Source organism: Netta rufina (assembly GCF_964035555.1).
Source record: "Netta rufina genome assembly, chromosome: 14".
NCBI classification, from domain to species: domain Eukaryota; kingdom Metazoa; phylum Chordata; class Aves; order Anseriformes; family Anatidae; genus Netta; species Netta rufina.
The window spans coordinates 5,549,878-5,571,059 of NC_140137.1; the positions used below are offsets into that span (position 1 = coordinate 5,549,878).

The 21,182-nt window shown below is 37.3% G+C and overlaps 1 protein-coding gene across 1 annotated transcript in view; it reads right to left on the reverse strand.

The window, feature by feature from the left end:
• The window catches only part of SLIT3 (slit guidance ligand 3), a gene marked incomplete at both ends in the record, with an annotated part of 518,009 nt that overhangs the window by 106,717 nt on the left and 390,110 nt on the right, over positions 1–21,182 (reverse strand). Inside the window, 4 exons of the mRNA XM_084295482.1 lie at positions 963–1,106; positions 4,183–4,326; positions 12,606–12,680; positions 13,846–13,996. Of these exons, the coding sequence (XP_084151608.1) occupies positions 963–1,106; positions 4,183–4,326; positions 12,606–12,680; positions 13,846–13,996 (514 nt within the window). The remainder of the gene's footprint in view (positions 1–962; positions 1,107–4,182; positions 4,327–12,605; positions 12,681–13,845; positions 13,997–21,182) is intronic.

The window sequence follows — 21,182 nt, forward strand, 5'->3', positions numbered from 1 at the left end:
GTGCAACAAGCAAGTAGGCATTGCTTGCAGCATAGTGAGAACAAGATTTCAGCAAGTACCACTTGATTTGACCTGTGACTTGAAAATGATCAACAGAAATAATCTGGTTGTGTTTGTTTCTTGTCCATCAGTTTCATGGGGCTTTGGGGGTTACAGAAAGTAATGGAAGAAAAGTCCAGGTTCAAAACCTGAAATGCAATAGCTACAATAGTTTGTTTTGGCTGGACAATTAAAGTGTATTTTCAGGGCAGTGTGAAGGGAATTAATCAGACAACTTACACTAACAGCAACATCAGGGTCCATATTCACAGCTGGAAACAAAGAGCGGACTTTCTCTCCATATTTATCAGTCTGTCTTTTATTAAAATGGACACCTCACAAAAGGTATGTAAAAATACTTGAAAAGGAAAGGAACTACTTCAAAGAAGTACACAGGAATATAAGAGAATTACCAGAAAAGCTTAGACTGGAATTTTTAAATTCCTGTTCAGTAGGACTGGAATGTTTTGCCCTCTTAAGTTCATCTGAAAATCTAAGCATTAGCTATTAGATTTTTTCTGATATCTAACTAATTTAACTGAAATCCAAGAATGCTGTCCTTACAAAACTAGACTGTAGTGAAATTAATGCAATTCTGAATCTGTAGAGGTTGTTTTCCTTGAACCCCTTCTGTGTACTGCACTAGGCTATAACATAGCAAAACATGCAGTCATCCTGCCTGAGGCTGGCAACATCTGAGCTTTTTCAGCTACTCTAGCTGAAGCAGTTCAAATGTTTTTCTGAATCATACCCTGAATCTTTCAAAGACAACCTGTGACTGCAGTAGGATAGGGTTTTCTTTCTCTAAATGAGGTTTTCCAAATATGAATAAGTAAGCATTTTGATTTTGAAACTCAAACACTGTCTCCTCAAAAAGAAAGCATGGAATCACAATATGTTCTTATTGTAAGAAGATAACTTACATTGTAGACAAAGAGACTAATGTGCTGAAGGCTCCAGGCGTGATGGTGCTGATATGATTATCATACAGAGAAAGAAGTCTCACTGAGCTCAGTCCAGCAAAGGTGTCATTGTTTATACAGCTGATAGAGTTGCTCCTCAGCATCCTGTGAAGATTAAAACAAGAAATTAGGAAATACTGGGGGGGAATATAATTTCAGGTCAGGAGGCCCTGTTTCTAGGGCATCAACAGATGTTTTCGCAAGTACTGTGCTCTATTTTTATTGATTGCTGAAGTACAACACAGCTAAAAGAGGGCTAAACTCATATGAACATTGTCTTGTGAATTTAAAATGCGTTTCTTCCACACAGCATTAGAGGCTGATGGGAACTCCATATCTGAAATTAGTATGCAATCTAAATTACAACTAGTGGCAAACTTGAAATAAACACTCAAGTCTCTCCATTTAGTAAGTATCTGAGAGCAAGTCAATACGTATTTCAGAGACCAACTGAGAAAGACTGTCAGAGGTTATGTGACAATAATACTAACTGCATTATTTCTGCTTCTATCATGGATGTTTTTTGTAATCCACATTGCAGAAATACAGAAGGAAACAGTGCCCTTAGCAGAAATCAAAGAGTAGCTTAGGAAAGATTTCCAGACCTAAAGCAAGCTCTCAAATCTCATTATAATAATTAATTGACAAGACAGAAAGCAGTAACCAATCTATAAATTGTTCTTTGCTCAGTGTTTGTACTAGATGAATCAATGCTGTGTTTTGGAAGACACATCTCTCTGAGTTGTTATGGTAACAATGAACTCGATGATACAACCTAATTAATTTGAAAGACTGCAGTGTTTTGTATCTCTGCACAGCAAAAAGAGGCTTATGAGTATGTTACACTTCATGCCAATCAACATCTGGATCTGTAAACATAACCACACAGTTGTAATATTTCTACTTAGGTGAAAAATTGTTCCATAATTAAAGCATACTACCAGAAATCCAGACAATATAAGCAGCTCATGCTGCTGTTCCAGTGAATTGATCCTCTCAATTAAGGAGCGTTCATTCTTTGGTATCAAATTCATGCAGTGAACAAGGACAATTCAGACTCCCTTAGAAGTCTGGATTTAAATCTATTTGTATCCAACAGTTGGGCATTTACATACTTAAAAAAAAAAAACAAAGAGAGATTAACTGTGCAATCACAAACGCTCAGCATTTAAGACCTGGACATTATGCTGCTTTAGCATTACTGGTCTCTACACAGAGTTACCACCACAGCCACTACAGTTGCAATGGTTTTGGTGTTGCAACTAGGGTGAAACTATGTCAGAAAAGAGTCAGGAGGCAGAGAGGCACATGCCTTACATGTTGAGTACAAAGCTGCTTGAAAGCCAGGTCAAAACCATGACCTCTAAAAGGTAAGAGTAAATAAAAGAAATAATGCATCTCAGGTCACTCTTGAAAATTCATATACAGAAGCATTTTCTCAATTCTGTACGTATCGGGCAGTCGTTCTGCAAGGTGGGATGACTGAACTGGGATGTCAATACATCAATTCCACAGTGATTTACTGCCTTTTAGAAAACAAAGTCTTTTAAGAATGACTGTCCAGCGTGACCTCTTTATAAAAGGCCACAATTTCAGTGCTCAAAGTCAATTATTGCATATGTCCTTAAAGCCAAAACCTTTGGTTTTATACCACAGCATACTATGCACTGTGTGCCCTTCCTGAAGGGAAACTTATACTTACAGAACATCATTTCATGCTGTGTATATTTAGACTGCTTTATCAGCTAGGGAGAAATTTAGGTCAGGTCAGCAGGATAGCTTGAATGTTAAGTATCTTTTTATTAAAAAAATGCTGAATACTGCTTAGGAGCACTGCCACAGGCTGCTTTACATTATGAAAATTAATTTAGTATCTATGGACAGTATTTTAAATTCCCTTAGTAAAATGCATACATTAAAGAACAGATGGCTGTAACCACAGAAAAATAATGCTAAGGAATAGCAAGAGAAAAGTTCCCTATTTGTCATTACAGGTCAAAGGCCTCCAAGTGAAGCCTGGAATTTTTTTTTTTCTTTTTGTATTTGAGTAAGGGCTGAAAGGATTGTGTGATGATTTTGTGCAACATAAGAAGCATTTGCTTCTAATGAATAAATTGCAGATTTTAAATTCCATATTGATTCCTGTAGTCTATTTAGTGACAGCAGCCACCTAGTCAAGTGCTTTCTTTCTACAGCAGGGAGACTGTAAAAGTGGAAATTCTTCACGTACACATCATACACATCATCTGGCTTGAGTCTCTGCTGTCATCAGAAACCTGACTGTTTTTCAGGATGGGGAAAAGGAATAGATTAGATGCCATCTTGAAATCCTCTCTGTGATCCTTCTTTCAATACATTTTTTAGCTTGAAAATAAATTAGTGCTACTTGCTGTGAGTTTATGTACAAGTGTTAGTTCTAAGAAGTAAATTACAAAGTTGTTCTAAGAGCAACTAAGTAATACCAAAACAATTTCTTATGCATTTATGTTCGCTGTCTTATACATGCTCTCCCCAACCACAACCACATTAATACTATATCCGCAGGTAATTTCTATGGCAATCAAGACTGTAGCTAGCCCAAAGTCATGCATGTGCTCATTGGCTGATTCATCTGGTACAGAGTGAATGGCCAGCTACCTTCTACCAGCAGGACTATAACATTACGATTATGCCTGCCTAAAAGTTGCTTAGCTACATCTGTATTTGGTAACAATAACTTGAGCCTTCTTTTGCTAGCTAGTGATTTCATATGATTTGTACGATATTAAAATCTTTTATGTTTCTTTCCTCCTCTGAGGTTTGGTTTGAGCAGACCAACGATTCCAATTTAGGTAGAGGACAGGGGTGTGAGGATGGACTAATAGATAGCAAGTATGTTTCTAAACACCTTGTTTCCATGGAAATAATAGAAGTATGCCCAAAAATGACCAAATATGACTGATGACAGTTTCACCATCAAGTTGCTCCTGAAACTTTTGAAAATCAGTCTTCTTCTACAGAAGTAGAAGACAAATCTCACATCCTACCCAAGACCAGAAATTTACCGAAGGTTTCATAACATTGAAACAAGGCATTGCTTTAGAGTTTGCTGTCTAGTAACAGATTTTAACAAGTGCTGCTGAACTTGAGCATGACCACTCCAGTTACAGAGGAATAGAGAAAGACAGATCATTGCACTTACAATGTCTTCAGCCCTGTAAGGCCTCTAAACATCCGTCCATGTACTGATTCCAGTTGATTCTCTGTCAGAATCAGTTCCTGCACTCCTGAAGCTCCATCAAATGTGCCTTCTCGAATCTCCTTGATCTTATTGTTGCTCAGATTTCTGGAAGAAGACAACCAGAAACAATAAGAAAAGCATTCGTGTTTTATTCAAAACATACATCATCACACTGGAAGGATGATGGAAGGAAGGACAGAAGGGAGGTAGGTTATATGCATCTCAGTGGTTATCTAGGAAAACACTCAGTCAGCAAGGAGAGAATACAGAAGTTCAGAAGTACACCTAACCTTCTTACTCTGCTCGCAAAAATACAGACAAACAACCAAACAAAAAACAACCAAACAAAAAACCAACACAGAACAGATAATCAAGAGTATTTAAATCCACAGATTTACCAGCTCTCATACCTCATCTCATTGTTGCTTATAAGGGTCTCTGACCCTTGTAAATGGTTTTCTAACATCTGATTTATGTTCTTGAACTTTTGGAGACTGCTGAGATTGGGTGCTCTGCAATTAAATCAGCTACCATTAAAACAGCTACCACCACATATTGAAATATGGAGCCCATTCATTTAGTGTACCAGGACCTTTACTCTTTTTAAACCCAATGCTTCTGTAAGATAAATAACTGTGTGACTGCATGTATCTGATAAAAATTTTTTATATGTACAATCATGAACTCCCAGGCATTTAAATTTAACACCATCATTCAAAATGAAATGCCTATTACTTAATTCTCAGTTCACATCTACTGCAATATACAACATTATTTTCCAAATATTTACTCTGCCTATACAGTCTCAAGATGTTTGCTTATAGATCAACTTTGGAGAACTTCAATCTAGAAAGTTAAATGAAGTTCTGATGAAATGCAAAGTGAATCTTCTGAATATTTCATATTTGTGAAAAACCCAGTGAATAGAAAACTTCTGAATGATAAAATGACCTTAGAGATGCATAAAAATAAATGGTTTTTAATTATTTAAAACACTTATATAAAAGGCCTTAAGCACTGTAAGACCTTGGGCATCAGTCCTTCAAGCATGTCCTCATGAAGCCCTGTAGAGATTACAGTATGTAATCCTATTTGTGTAGGCCTTTGACAGGAAAAACTATTTATTGTTTTAATGTCTACAATAAAAAAGAGAAAGTAAAAGATACTCTCTTGTTCCCAAGAAGATGCCAAATTCCAACACTATTACTCATACTGAATAGCATCTCATTCCAGAAATGATCCCACTACACACACAGCATGAGTAATAGTTTCAAAACCCAATTCCAGGTGATATAAAACAAATGACAAAGTATCAGATTAGCACCTGGGCTACACTGCTCATAAGAACAGGCAATCTTGTTGGGATAAAAGCTGACGGAAGACATGGCAACAGGACAGCCTGGCCTCAGACACAAATAATGTGGGTCTTGCTCTTTGCAGCAGTCATCACTTAATAAAAAAAATGTTGAGTCTTGGAGATATGCTTCATGTGGGATATGAGTATGCTGGTTTATGTCTGCTGAACAACTGTCAGACATTGGGTCCTACAGCATGTGGTCCATCACCTCTTGTGCTCTCTGTGATCAGAAAGAATAGCAGTATGGCAGCGATCAGCCAAAAATGATATAAAAGTATATAGAAATACTCACAGGTTTTGCTTTCCAGGGGTTTTGTACTTTGTCTAACGTTCACATGAAGAGTTTATGTGAGTTAAAGCAAGTCAAGGACAGATATGCTGACATATGCATTTAATTTGGGTGCTCAGCTATTTCTCTAATGGAAATGTTTATACCTCAGCATCTCTTTTGAATGCTGGCATAAGTAATTGCTCCCAATAAGCCCTTTCTTGGAAAAGATTACCCCATGATGCTTATTTGCACAAAAATAAATGAATAAATAAGTAAACGTTTGTGGCGGGAAGGGAGGGTGAATTAGTATAATACAAAGATTTTGACTTTCAATTCACAGATTGCAGACTGACCTATACTTGTTGTTAAAGTTTTATTAGTTTTTACCGTCTAAAAGATATTTAGTCACATTAAAATGGGTGCAATTTTAATGGATGATTGGATACTCCAGGCAAAAAAGCAAATATTGGAGAGGAAGGCTGGCCATAATTTGACAAGGAACTGGCACCTTCAAACAATCCAAACCATCTGACTTTTCTTTGCTGCCAAAGAACTTCTGTAGATAGGCAACTTCACCCATTTGAGTTTCAACAGCATAAAATTATCCAAAAATATGCTAGCAGTTGCAGAAAAAGCCAATTATATGTACCTTTCCCATGCAAGAGACTTGAAAATCCAAGATTAAATGCTATGACAAAATCAAAGTTGCAAGGCAGCGAAAAGATGAGCTTTACAATAACAAAAAGGTAAGGAAAATACTGTCCTGCAATCCCACTTGGAGTACTGTCAAAGCAGATGTTCTGCCAATCCCGATTTCTTAATTTGTTTTCCTAAATTAAAGTTTTCCTTATCAGAATGCAAAAAAGAAATTGTTAGATGTCAGCACTTATTCACTCAGAAGATGCATCATCCTGAATGTCTGACCCTCTAGAATAACAGACGTGAGAAATTACATACTTTTTAGTCTAGAATTACCAGGAAAAAACAGTCAACTGTTGATCAAAACCTTAAAAAACAAATTGGTAAAACTTTGCCTGCTTTCGAACTCAGAGAGCTTTAGTCTATCCTTCCCAGCATGAAAATAATCTTTCATATATGGTGACCATTGCACTTGGCAAGAAACATTTTTTTCTATCATGAAAACTTCTGACAGATTTTATAGCAAACTCCAATTACAGAAATGCCTCATCCTCTCACAGTGTTAAGTTTCTATCAGGAAGTGTTCTTGAAATAATGGAAGACAGTGGAAAAGAAAATGAACCTTGAGTATTTACCAAGAGACCTATGGCCTCTGGCGCGACCCAGATAGGAACCTATAGTCAACCTGGTCACTCAAGAGGGCTATTGTTTCCAGAAGGACCCTGATCTACCACGGTGATAAATTTTAATCCTATTTCCAGACTTGTATTTTGGGTAAGAGGTCAAAAGAAATTTTCAGAAAGCCTGGGTTTACTTTATGTGTGGCTGTGAATAGGAAATGAACAGATTTAGGAAGCTCTCAAGATGAGATTGTTCACACAGCTCACTTTTCAGTCAGATTTTATTTACCTTATGGCTAAAGTTTATGATAATATTATTTCTGTTGATCTTCTAACTTCAACACAGAACAAGCTGGATTCTATTCAGTCTTAACAGAACCATTCGTGCTGCTGTACCTGCTGGGTCAGTTTCAACATTTCATCGTGATATTCATCACTGAATTACCAGCACACGCTGCTGAACTACCACGAGCACAACCACCAGAGTGCAGTCCAACTGCAAAGACTCTGCTTGGTCTCAACTTGCATTTTATTGTTTTAACATACAAACAGCCTGTTCTGAGTGGGGTTTTCCCAAGAATATTTCAGGCTGTTGGTGGTGCGTGTGGAGTCTTTAAGTGTATTTTGGGAGGAAAACCCCATTCTTGTGGAGGAAGGATGTTTGCTGAGAATATTTTACAGCTCTTACCAACAGTCTGGCTGTCTTTTACAAAGTGAGTTGTTCTCAGGAGCAGGATGGCACTGAAAGTCTTAAATACTACAGACAGACACAGAATTATACTCAGTGACATTCGTACATTTCATGCAGCAGAGCAGATTGATGGTATCACTGAAAAAAAGGAGGCATGTGATAAGCCCAAATGCCACATATCACAACACTCTCCACAATTTCATTTCCACAAAACACAGTCTGTTTCTGTATAAAAAGTGACAGATGACTGTGACCTCAATTGCCATGGTAAAATTTATGCTTAGGGGAAAGAACAGCAGGTAACAGCTGTTTCTACAGCCAGAAACTACTTTTACCTCTCCAAAAAACTTAAGTTTATGTTTATTAAATGGACTTGTTGTCTGCAAACTTTATCGTGATTCAGTTTTATTTTGCATGTAGAGTGTATTAAATCCTGGGGTGGCATGTTGTACAGTAAGGTTTAATGTAAGAGAAATACCTACAGACAAATGAAGCCTCCAAAGTTAATTATATACTAAAGGTGGGGTTGGCAGTACTAGCTATTGCCAAGACACTCTGACTTTTCCTGTTATAAGACTGCATTTTATATTCACTTTGTAACTTTGGCAAGAAATACAGAATGAACTGTCAGATGTCCCTTCCAGGTTTTGAGGTAAGTATTTTTTTATTGTTCTTGTTCTTTAGCAGAATAAAAGAGGTCAGTGCCCTTTTTCTGCAGCAGTGCATGAAATATGGCACTTAACCTTTTTATTTTGAATGTGAGCTTGGAGCCAATTCTTCTTCTGCAGAAACAGCTTCGGGGCCCCCAGTTGGGACAGCTGGTCCCACTGATTTCCAGGGAGAGGGCTGGGGCTGATACCAAGGAGCTGCAGCCTCTCCCTGCAGGTCAGTATCCCATCTCTGCAACTGAGTGCATCTCCTTGCTCCCACTGAGTTGGGTACTGAGGGGATTGGATGCTTGAACCTGTCTCCCATGGCCAGAAGACACCTCCACACTCCTGCTGTCATATTAGTCCTCAAGCTCTGGAGTTTTTCTTTCACTGATTAACAGCTGGAGGTGGTCCCAGTGCAAAACACTAGCAATGCAGTTCTTCAAGCTGGAAGGCAGTGCAATGTGACTTTTGCTTTCAAGTCATGCTTTTAAACTTGCAAAAGCAAGTGAGGTGCTATGGTAATAAGTCACTGACAGCAAAAGAGAGTTCAGGGCATTCAGCAAAAGCCACTGAAGAACCCAGTAAATTATATCTGGGTGGGGTTGGATCTACTTACAGTAATCCACATCAACCTCTTTATTGCACTGTAAAAAGCATTAAACAAAAATAGATTTATTTTTTGGCTATGAAAATAGTACTATGTATACAGGATTTTGCAGCTAATTATTAAAGCTGATTTTTTTAAAGGCATATGCAGACATGTTAACCTTTTAAAAAACAACACAGTAATCTTAGCAATTTAAATTCTAGAAAAACGAGGCAGAACTTAGCATTATGGCTCTCTGACCTTTAAATTTCTGTATCAAGAATTCAGTTCTGTTTTGCATTAACATGTATTAAGTCCTGGGCTGATACAACATACAATAAGATTCAGCTTAGGAGGAATATTTACTGACAAATTAAATCCTAAAAAAAAAACAAAAACAAAAAACAACAACAACAAAAAACAGAATGAATTGTCAGATATCCTTTTCAGGATTAGAGATAGATGATTTCAGTTTCCTTTCTCTGAAAAAAAAAATAGAAAAAGAAAGAAGAAGGAACTTCACCTATGCCAGGAAATAAAGCTAGCCAAAATACTGAAATACTGTCTTTTCATGAAAAGACCCTCATACTCCAATAAAATCTGATTTCATATTTGTGAATTTGTGAATACAACGTAGTTGTCTTATTCAAATGATACATCTTCCCTGTGGAAATCTTTTAGGAATTAGCTGAACTCTAAGTCTTGAACACAGATATTTAAGATTCCTACTAAAATCCAAGGAGAGTACAAGACACAGTTTAAATAAAATTAAATACCATTACCACACATAATCACTGGGGCAACCCTAATATGCCATCATCAAATCTGTGTGTACACCCCTTCGGAATCTTACTAAAAAAAAACAAGAGATTGTGATATGCAACTGGACACATATAGACATGCACAACTGACAGAGCTTAAGTGACAAAAGAACAATCATGAACATATACCTAGAATGTAAATATAATTTGAATCCTCCTTAAGTTCCAATTTGCAGTCAACCTCAAAGTGTGTATGTTATAGACCAAAGCTACACATCAGCATAATATAAATCGAGGAGGCACCAAGAACACTAGTCAAGAGGAAACAAGGGCTAATTCCTCTGTCTCTGGAATCACACTGGAGCTCTTCTAGCCAGAGCAGAACTGTTAGAGTAGCTTCTCTGCAAATTTCCTTGACACACCTCTGTCACTGAGTCATAAACTGAGGTGAAGAAAAACCAGAGGGCAATTATTCAAATGTCCCTTTAAAAAACTATCTTCTCAACTTGGGCTAACCATGAAAAGGCAATTAAGTTGGCTATCTCAGCACTTTTTATTTCAGAAAAAAAAAAAAAAAAAAGAATTGCAGAGATGATTTTTTTTTTTTTTAAGTAAAATAAAAGGTCTTATATCGATACCTGCTGACCAAAGGTGAATTTGGCCAATGGCTTTCCAGTGCAAAGCTTTGAACTCTTTCCTTAAGCCTAGGAAGCAATACAATTTCTAGCTACATTCCTCTACCTGTTGTTCTCCTTTAACACTTGAACAGACAAGGAATATGATGAGACCAAGTAAATATTGCCAAATTAAATAACAGTAAAAATTCTTGTTCTTTATACACAATGGAAAATGGGTATTTGATCAATACTCTTCTTCCTTAAATTAATAGCAGCTTAAGTAAGGCTTAATGAAGAGTTTTTCTAACCTGCCACACACACAGAGCCAGTGCATTAGTACTACTAACTGTTGCAGTCCTATCCATTGATATTTCCCTATATGGTCACTAAATCCTTCTTACCTGATGGAAAGAGGACTATGAATTAGCCAAACAAAAGGGATGTATGTTTTTCCTGGCTACCCAGTCTCTTCACAAAATATAATTAGGAGAATTAGAAAATAGATGACTAATCTGGCTTACTAAGAATCAAGTTACTGAGTAAGGCTATGGTTGACATGTAGCTTCTTTGATGGAGCAATATCCTTTTCAGAAAATCTGTGTATTCAAATTGAGATGTTTCTTCACAACATCCAGTAGAAGAAATCAGCTCAATTATAAAGAGTATCTTAAACAGGCTCTGCATAGGGGCTGCCACTAAAAAATGCATGACACAGACTTTTTATGAAGTGTGGGGCACAACTACTGCTCTTTGCCATCCATGTGAACTGCACCTGTACCCCTTTGTTCGCATCTGGTCATGTTAAGAACAGACCAGAAAGATGTTTTGTTTCACAGGAAACAAACTCTTAAAAAACCCACTCAAAGCCAATTCACGTTGCTGTTATGCATAACGACACAGACCTGTTGAGGCATCCCTCCACCTGAGTGATTGATGGGAACATGAAGGACAGCACTGTAACTGACCTACAGTAAGTTTTAAATAAAAGGAGAGAAATTACTCCAGCTATGCCATCTTACCAACTTTCAAAACAAATCCTGAAGGTCTGATAAGGACAGATTCTGTCCTAATTATGTGTACTTTTATATGCTGTGCATTTTTTACTCATTTCCTGTCCACTTATATAGAAAAGAGAATAGTCAACAATATCAATAAGTTAGTTTCTAAGCGCACTTTAGCTACAACTTAGAGATCATTCATAAAATACTAGGCTAAAGCTTATGATTGATTCCCCAAGTCTGGTGGTCTGTACTTGCACAAGCATACCCCACACTCTCAAATCTGCAGTGCTGCATCTGACATTCTTGAAGAAATAATAGTGGTGTACGAATCACACTGCAGTTGTCTCCAAAGCCCCTATGACCTTACACAGCTTCAAATGGCTAGGAATCTCCAGGTGGCTGAAACCACATGAAAGAAACACTGAACAGAAAGTCAATTGCTTGGTTTTCCACAATTACCTTGAATCTAACAACAAAATCTTACTAAAAGTAAACAAATAAGATATTAGCAATGGCATTATAGAGTTAAAACTGAAAAATATCAGGAAGATCCATTTAGAAGATCAAAAGGTATCTAATATATTTTTCTCTTTGCAAAACACACACTATCTTATTAAATATACTTCCTGAATAGTGCCAATACTCTGATTGCTTCCAGAATTATACAGATCTCTTTGAATCACTGATCTCTAAGTAGCTACTTGATTCTCTTCTCTAAAACCATAGTGATCAAAAGAAACTGTCATCACCTATTTCTTGTAATACTACTTCCCTTCGACTGTTTGACAAAATCGCACTATTTGGAGTCATACTTGAAACGTAATGGTTGCCTCTGCTGTCATGTAAGATAACACATTCAAAAGAAAAAAAGGAAAGCTAAAATTGGTGGCCATCTCTAACAATAGGCATATATCTAAATGAATTCTGGAATGGAATTCCCTTCAGTCTCTACGAGTTGATGACTTTAAGAAATATAGCGTAAAGAATACTGAGAGGTCAGTCTAGGGGTCTTCACCTGTCACTGTGCTTTAACTGGGCCTGTCCATCTAACACGTAAGTCAGTTTCCTTAAATTAACATTACAAATAACAAATTCTGCTACTGCAGTACTGAACTATAAAAACTTTATCCTCTCCTCCTTCCTTACAATCCAAGGACGTATTCTAACAAGCAAATAACTTGAACTTACATTTTTCTAAGGTTGGGTAATTTCTTGAAGAGTCCGATAGCTTCCAAAACAGAAATATCATTGTCATTCAAACGCCTGAGAGGAACAAACAAAAAGACATTTAATGCTTCAAAGATCTCTATAGATATATCTCTGTGGCATACAGGACTGCCACACAGAGACTTATGACCTTTGTTAAACAAGATACTATCTGCCATGTGTCTCAGACTCCTAGAGTGAAAAGTTATAAAAGCTTAGGATGCCTTAAAAGCATAATGCCAAAGGACAATGTCAGAATGCCTTCTTTCAATGAGAAGAGATTATTAACTATAACCATCACAAAGCCTTGTTTTTGCTTGACTAAACGTCCATCTTGCATACAGGAGTCATGCAGCTGGAGATCTGATCCACATAAATTGAAGGGATTTGATTTCAAGTTCTTCCTCATCAAAATCTATTGGTCTTCTCAAATAATGCAAAAGCTACCATCTTGGCATGCTTTGGATGCAAATTCTCTCTCTGATTACATGTAGCTCAAATTTTCTACATAGATAACTTGCTGTGTTTCTGGATATCTCTCTCCTGTATTCTTCTATCTTAACTTCAGAACAACAATTACTGTGGTTCACATAGAGTATCTTAACTACAATGAAGAACATACTACCAAAAAAACAGAATTGTGTTTGAAGGGACTGCTAACAAAACAAGAGAAACAGATTCTTAAATTACTAAGTCATAAATATTTTTATATACTCCTTAGCTGGATATTATGTCCTTAGCTGTATATTACGTTTATAGTTCCTAAGAATCTCTAAAAGCAGATGTATTTCATAAAATTTCAATCAGCTTAACAATATATTGGTTTTAGACAGAGCCATTTCACCCAGGTAACAAGCACCGCTGAGTTGGAATGAATTCCTGATCAGAGATTTAACTCAAAAGAGTTAATTCAATTTTTAAATAAAAATGTCCAGATGTAATGGCTCTGCTTGAGCCATGTGACAGGCCAGCATTGCAAGAAGATGCACACAGGCAGTTGATGCACAGGGCCACGTCTCCTTTCTTGCACCCACACTTGGTATGAGAGCTGAGAAAGTAAGAGAGCTCTGGTGCTTCTCTGAAATAAAATCAACTCACCCTGTGTTTCCCATGGGGATCAAAAATTCAAGGTGCCTTGAATTGCCAAGTATCTTATACAAAATTTAAAAACTAGGAAAACCAATATGCTTGTCTGAGCACATCTTGGAGAGGTGGCACTTACAGATCAGTAGTATATTCAGGAAGGTGGCTGGGTAATCGGGTGAGTTTTTGGTTTGAGCAGTCTACAACTGTTCCCTCGCAGCGACACTTCTCCGGACAGACAAGATCCATGAAACACTTCCCGGTGAATTTACTTCTGTAATCCTCAGACCCTGCAATAAAGAGAAAATATATTCCAGCAAACAGCTCCTGATAACTGCAGCAATCAAAGATTTTATGGAATCAGTTTTCAACACTGTCTCCTGTCAGCTACCAGCTCCTGCACACAATTTCAATACTTGCTAAAGCATTTTTTTTTTCCCAGCAGTTTTTTAAATGATTCCCAAGACCAGCCTCTGTTTTGTCAGTCTTCCCTTGCTACATCTTATCTTATTCCTGTTGAGGCATCTTTTTTATAAGCATGTCTTAATTAGCTGCTGGGGTCTGCTTCAAAGGAGCTCCAGCAAAGTCACTTTTTCATGCTTTGCACTTATACCAACAAGTAGGACTAAGAATCTCATGAAAGCAGATGTTATCTTGATGCATTCAAATGATATATTACAAAATAATAATAATTAAAAAGCAAAATTTTCAGACCTCAGCTACTAGAGCTATTTTTGAGAGTAACCTTGTATAAGAGAACCTTGCCAATTTTCCAACAATTAGATACCTTTATTAACTATGTTAAACAAACAGCGGAGGAAAGTAATAGCACTTTAAATCATTTTCATTTTAATTAAGGAACGGGTAGACCGTACTTAGTGAGAAGCACTCCCTCATGTACCATTATACCATGAATGCCAGACCTCTTTGACTAGGTTTTTGACCCATTCTAATGAAATGCTTTTCCAATTAGGCTCAGTGAACTAATCTGTCCTTTTCTGGTTTGGTTTTTCTCTTTTAATAACAGCAGGTTTGAAACCTGATCTCTGTGTTTCAAGGAACCAGGAGCATTAATAAATGTGTACGTAATCAAAGTGTTGCCAAGACAGGCCCTGCCATGCATTACCTGCCCACTCACTTCATATTTCACAATGGAAACACCAGAATTGTCTCAGGAACTTTGTGCTATGTCCAGTGATCATAACTACTGAAAGGTATTTTTAATTTTTCCAGAGTCTTAAAAGTCAACTTCAGGGCTTTCTCAGGAATGATCTGAGCAAGTTCAGATTTTAAAAAGAACCTGAAAACATCAACAAAAACTTAAACTTGAGCTGAAATTTGGTTTTAGAGACTTGACAACATTCTCCACCTGCTTCCCTCTTCTAGACTGATAAATACACCACTGCTCATTTTATGGCTGCATACTATTTTTTTTTTAATCACTATTATTTTAATTTATGTTGCACATTACCTTCACAGGGTGATGCAGTGAAAGCAAGCAATTCTGCAGGCAATCTAACATTTTGATTCCACAGACACACTTGGGTTTAGTTTTGTAATTCCAAACTAGATTATGAGAAACATTACATATAGCTTTGTCCATAGAAACTCTGTACACAGCAGCACTGCTTCTGTGCTGCTAAATAATTTGCGATTTACCATGGTTCTTGTAAATTATATATCTGAAGTGAAATTTGACTACTGTTTTTTTTTTAGCTTGATGGCACAGCACTTAAATATTAGGACCACCGGGCATTTTGAAGTATTTCAAAAACTACTAAGCCTTCTTCATACCACCATCATTTAAACTCTATATTTTTGGGGAAAAACAAAAACCAAGCATCTGATTTCTGGTCCTAAAAATTCCAGGCGTGGCAGCCAGGATAAAATGTCAAGTGATGAACATATTATGCTTTGATTACAAGAACATACTGCTATTTTTCCTTAGGTCCATGAAACGGTTGTTTTGGTTGTTTATGATTCCTAGAAATAATGCCAAAGTGAACAGCTATCAGGATGAGGATTTATTAAAACTGCTACAATTACAGTACAACTTGAAAAATAAAAGCAAAATTTTTCAGTGAAAAGTGTCTTTGAAATCCTCAAATTAACCCTTGAACAAGTAATCTAATTTTCATTGTAAAAACATTATTTGAAAGAATAATCACAAACATCATGAAGTTTCACAGGGTAAGATTTTATTAAGTATAATTCTTTGTCAACTTATGGATACAGGATTCATTTTCCTACATCAAAAAGAAGGATGGGAAAGTAAGTGGAATGTTTTCTGAAGGATAAAATGGAGTATCATCATCAGAGAGTAAAAACTGTTTTTTTTTTTTTTTTTTTTTTTTTTTTTTTTTTTTCCTGAAGCTTTCTGGCAGAGTAAATAAAGAATATTTACCACATTTTGATTTAGCGGATTCGTTCTCCTGGTGGTGTACAACTTCCCACAGTGCATCAGCCATGAGAAGCTGTTGTGATGTGGGCACCTGTCCATGACCTCCATGCTCGTGGTAGGGTAAGACCCTCCCAGCTCAGCAGGAGAGGAAGCCACCAACCAACACCTTCATACATATTATTTTTTATTTTATTAAAATAAAATGAATTTTTAGTTTTTAGTAAAATAAAATAAGGGTTCAAATAAGAATTACCTGGATAAGCACAGTCAAAAGCAATCAATAGCATGCATATGCTCAGCAAGCACTCAGTCATCCATTAGAAAAAGATAAATAGATAAAATTTACTATTTGACCTAAGCCTTGAGATCACTTGGACTGGTGGCTGCTCTATGAAGGTATTCCCATCTGTGATACTAATGTGAAATTGAGCCATCTACTTGCAGAACTAGTTACGTACATACACCCATTTCTACACACAGGGCTTTATCACTGCACTACTACAGGGCTCTGAGTGGATATAACAGGATTCAGGAAGCGCAATTAGACATCGCAAGCATTCAGTACTTCTTGTACTTCCAAAATCACCTGTAGAAAGAGATGTCAGACACACACAGAACACACACCTGACTTCATTTTACTATTCCAGACAAGCCATTTGGTCATTTTAGTATACCTGAAGGCATGTATGCATTGTAGATGAGAACTCTGTGAAGCTTGGCTGAATGCAAAACACAACCTGGGAGTTTCCAGAAATTTCCAAAACTAAAGCATTTTTTAACATGAGTAACATGAGTAGCCAATGCAACTGAAAGGCTTGTGTTTGACTGAATGTGTTTATCTGAATTGCTAGTTACACTGATAACATTTTCATTTCGCAATCTATGTGACACCACTACAAGGTACCAGTGCATTGTAATTCCTAAGTATCATAAAGCAAGACCACGTGCCTTTTTATAGAACAGCAGTATTGTGATAAAGAAATACCACATTTCCAAGTGCTTGCAAATATTAGGTGCTTTTCTAGTACTCACGCAAAGTAATAAAGCAGCAAAGACGAATAGCTTTTTGTCCTATTTTAATTGCTTAGCAAACCTGATTTCAGTTTTTAAAACCAAACAATTCCCAAAGGACTCAAAAGGAGTGCTGGATGATCTCTTCTGGAAAAAAATCAAGCTATTTTTTCAGGGCTTGAAGATTGACCTGATATTTTCCTTCTAGAAAAAATGGATCCAACTGTCTGAAATTTGGCAAAAATAGTATCATGGACGTCACTGGGTTTAACACTTGGCCAAAATCCCAGGAATCCTGACACTCACTCTATCACTTAACCACTAGACCACAATTCCCATAGGTTTTTAGGAAACAAACACACAAGCAAGCACAAAACAACAACACAGGACATAGATTACTTTATATAATTTCCCATCAGTAGTATTAATTTGTATCAGTTTTACAGAGAAAACCTAAAAAATCACAGATATCCTCCATTTGATGGCTCCACAATAGATATGTAGCAGCTCCATAAGATGAGGCAATATTTCCATATAAGAAAATTTCTGTGTGAGGCCCTCAAAGTACTTTATGAAATAGCTGTAATTATATCTACTTTACATGGTGGAAAAGTTATGCAGAAGTACATTAAAGATCTTACCTACGCTGTCTGATCCAAAAAGGCTTATTTGAGAATGTTGACTCAGCCTTGTGCTATGTAACTATTCAATAACACCGCTTTCACACAGGCCACATTACTGGTGTCATTTCACAAGACAGAAGATAATGCTTTGCAGACTCTTCTGAAGTTCTTTTGCAGTATACCTCTTCATAACAAAATGCCAGCACATTAAGATTACTCAAATCAGATCCAAGGTTACGTTAAGCATCAGACATCTCATTACACAAAATGGCATCCAAACGTACCTGAAGCTGAAGGACTTAAAGGGCAGCTCAAACAGAGAGATGTATTTACATTATTCATAAGATAAGTAGACAAAAATATTTTTAATCTCTGTAGGTATGGCTGGAATCACCTTTGAATCAAATCCATTAACAGGATGCCTAACTTTTTCATTCTAAGAACAATTAAACAGATGAATTACTTGGAAATGGTTATTCTGCATGCAAACCCTTTGGAAAGTCTGACCCAATTGTCACTAGGGTTTCCCCTTGCAGTCCAACAGGTGCCTGGGAGTTTGGTTAAACAACACACATCACCTTTTTGACTTTTCCTGCGAGAAAAGGGGAATCTCTCACCTTTTGATGCTTCTGAAAACAGCAGAAGTATCCCAGCATGCCATGCGGCAGGGAGTATGCAGCCTTCCATGGTGCTTGACAGAACCATGTTCAATTTGTATTGTTCTACCACATGGTTAGATCAAGCACAAAGGAAAACCCCATGAACAGCCAGAGTCAGAGTTAGGCAGCGCCAAAGAGAGAAGAGCGTTGAGAGGAAGCAGCATGGAGAAGCACAAGCTGAAGGTTCACTGAGAGCTGCTCTCCACTCCACCCATGCAAAAAGGTGCTGGATACAAGAGGTCATCCTTTACGCTACCACTGCAGGAACACCCTGGAGCACAATTGGGGTTAGTGTACAAGAACAGAGCCCGGGCAAATTCAGAGACAGAACTAGTATGATAGAAAACACTGCCAAAGGACTGCAAATAGCTCCCTCCAGGAAGGATGTGCAACTTCCACCACATACTGAATGCCTGATGTATGCTGCTATTTATTAGCTACTTACACTCTCATGGTGTCTCCTTTCAGAATAAATTCCATTTTGGTTTGTCCCATTTATTTAAATCCAATCTTAGAAATACCACAGCTAGTATTAATAATAGTGGATTCTGAGCTGATGGCCAACCTCTGGCACTAAACGCTCCCCAAGCTCCCTGTGAGCCAGCTTTCAGTTCCCAGTAGCCTTTCGTGCCAGTGGCGCTTACACTGACAATCTGTAATGCCACCGCTTTGCCCTGCTGTCGTTTTTTCAACTGTACTTTTTAACATCGTGGCACATACATGCGACTCAAGACATATGAAGGCAAACAGAAGTATTTTGTTATTTTGTTTTCTGGCATAAAATTCATTCTTTCTTTCTTTCCTGATTATTTCAAAGAGCTTTGCTTACTATAACTCATTCCTGAAGCTCTGACATATAAAGTAGGGCATTCTGTTTTGGCTTGACTGCTCCCACTGAAATAAAACTCCCATTGACTTTAATGTCTGCAGAGCTATGCTGATGGAGGGTGCTTTTGAAAGTCACATCTCAAATGTTCTTGCAGGCTTCACGAATGAGAGGAAAAGACTGTCCTCTGCAACTGCTCAGAACATTTTGCTGGACTTCAGTGAAGGTCAACGCTTGTGCCTTAAAAAAAATAATAAAACGCTGCTATCCTTAGTAAGGGGTTTGCGTTGCTTAAAGAACAAAGTCAGCATCAAGCGGATTATTCATTGCCTACATAGAGAACAATGTGAGTACTCAGGCAGAGACGACAGATAATAGAGCAAAGGGCTCGACTTCATTTTGTACATTTTGCTGTGAACCAGCATTACCGTGCAGAAAGCCAACACACAATTACTTGCAAACTCCGAAAACTATGCACAGTGTTACCTTAGTCACCTTCTGCTGGGTTTGTTTCCTTAACTATACTAATGGTAAGACAAGCAGCTTTTGGGGGAATGCAACACAATTAACCTTCATTCCCCACAAGCTGACAAACTAGCCACAGTCCTAAAGGGTACAAAAATTAGATTATTAATTTTCTTTTGTTACTCACGCAAAATGGCACAATAGGCATTATTAATTTTTTCCCATGATTCATTCTAAATATCCGTAACCCTGGAAAATCCATACCTCATTTATTCACAAATTACACGTAATTGGCATTTCTGCCAGTAATTTTGTAGGGCTTTAGCAAAGGAGGGTTCAGAGTTTCATATCCTTATTCCTACACCTGTTTAATAATGCAGAAATTCTGGCATTCTTCAAGTGAATTTATCAACGGAATTCTGTTAAGCAACAAGAAGTAACGGTTCACATCTTCCAAAGACTTGTGTATCATATGTAGATTTTCAGTATTAAGAGGAATATTTGTAATAAACTGTAATTTCAGCATCCATGAACTCTTTCAGTCCTACTGGAAAAAAACGTGGTCAAAGCCCTGCAAACATCTTCCTGAGAACCCCCTAGAGGATATTTTGAACAAGTCTCTGTTCCTCTGCTGCACTAATTAAACACTGCTCTCAGTAACTGCCTAAGCTAATCATCAGGTGCAATGAACAAGAAGTACCAGCACATAAAGAAACCTGACAAAACCCTAATTTATGTCCCAAAATACATCAGAGGCAAAATAATCCACAAGCATATTTTGGCTTTTGTGCTCTTTGCAGGCTACTGTAAAAAATGCTTAGGAATTAATAGTCTACTGCTTTGCACCTCTTTCTTTCTTTGGCAAATAGAGTCGAAAGCAGGAAGGCACACTATTTTGTGTTAGGCACAGTAAATTGTGTTTAAAAAATATCCATAAGCCCTTGGATGTGCATAAGGTCATTCTGCATACAGATTTGCAACAAAAACGTTGAAAAAGGAATGACTGTATCCCCAGATATTTGCCATTTCTCATTAAAACAAATAAAACAAACCCAAACAACAACAACAGCAAACAAATAAAGAAAGACCCAGAAAGATCCAAGTAGAAGTGCTCTGCATCCAAGCAAGATCGTATGGTTTGCTCTTAATGTTAATTGAGCTCTGGTAATCTGAGATGTGTCTATCAGTCACTGAATCCTCAGTTTGCAAAGAAATTGCATCTGGGACCCTATTTTACTGTCCCACCAAGCTGTAATACTTCAGGAGCCTGCTGTAGTCTCCAAACAGTCAGAAAAAAATGTATTGTTCAATTGAAGGCTTGAATATTCTTGCACCAGTTTTAGGTGACTGGCTACCTTCATGCCACAGACACCACCATAATTTTCTTTATGCAATTCAAGTCGCCATAATGCATACAAAAAGGTGCTACACTTGCATCTTTGGTGAGTGTTGTGCAGCTTAATCTCCAAACAGGTGATGGTGATGTGATTT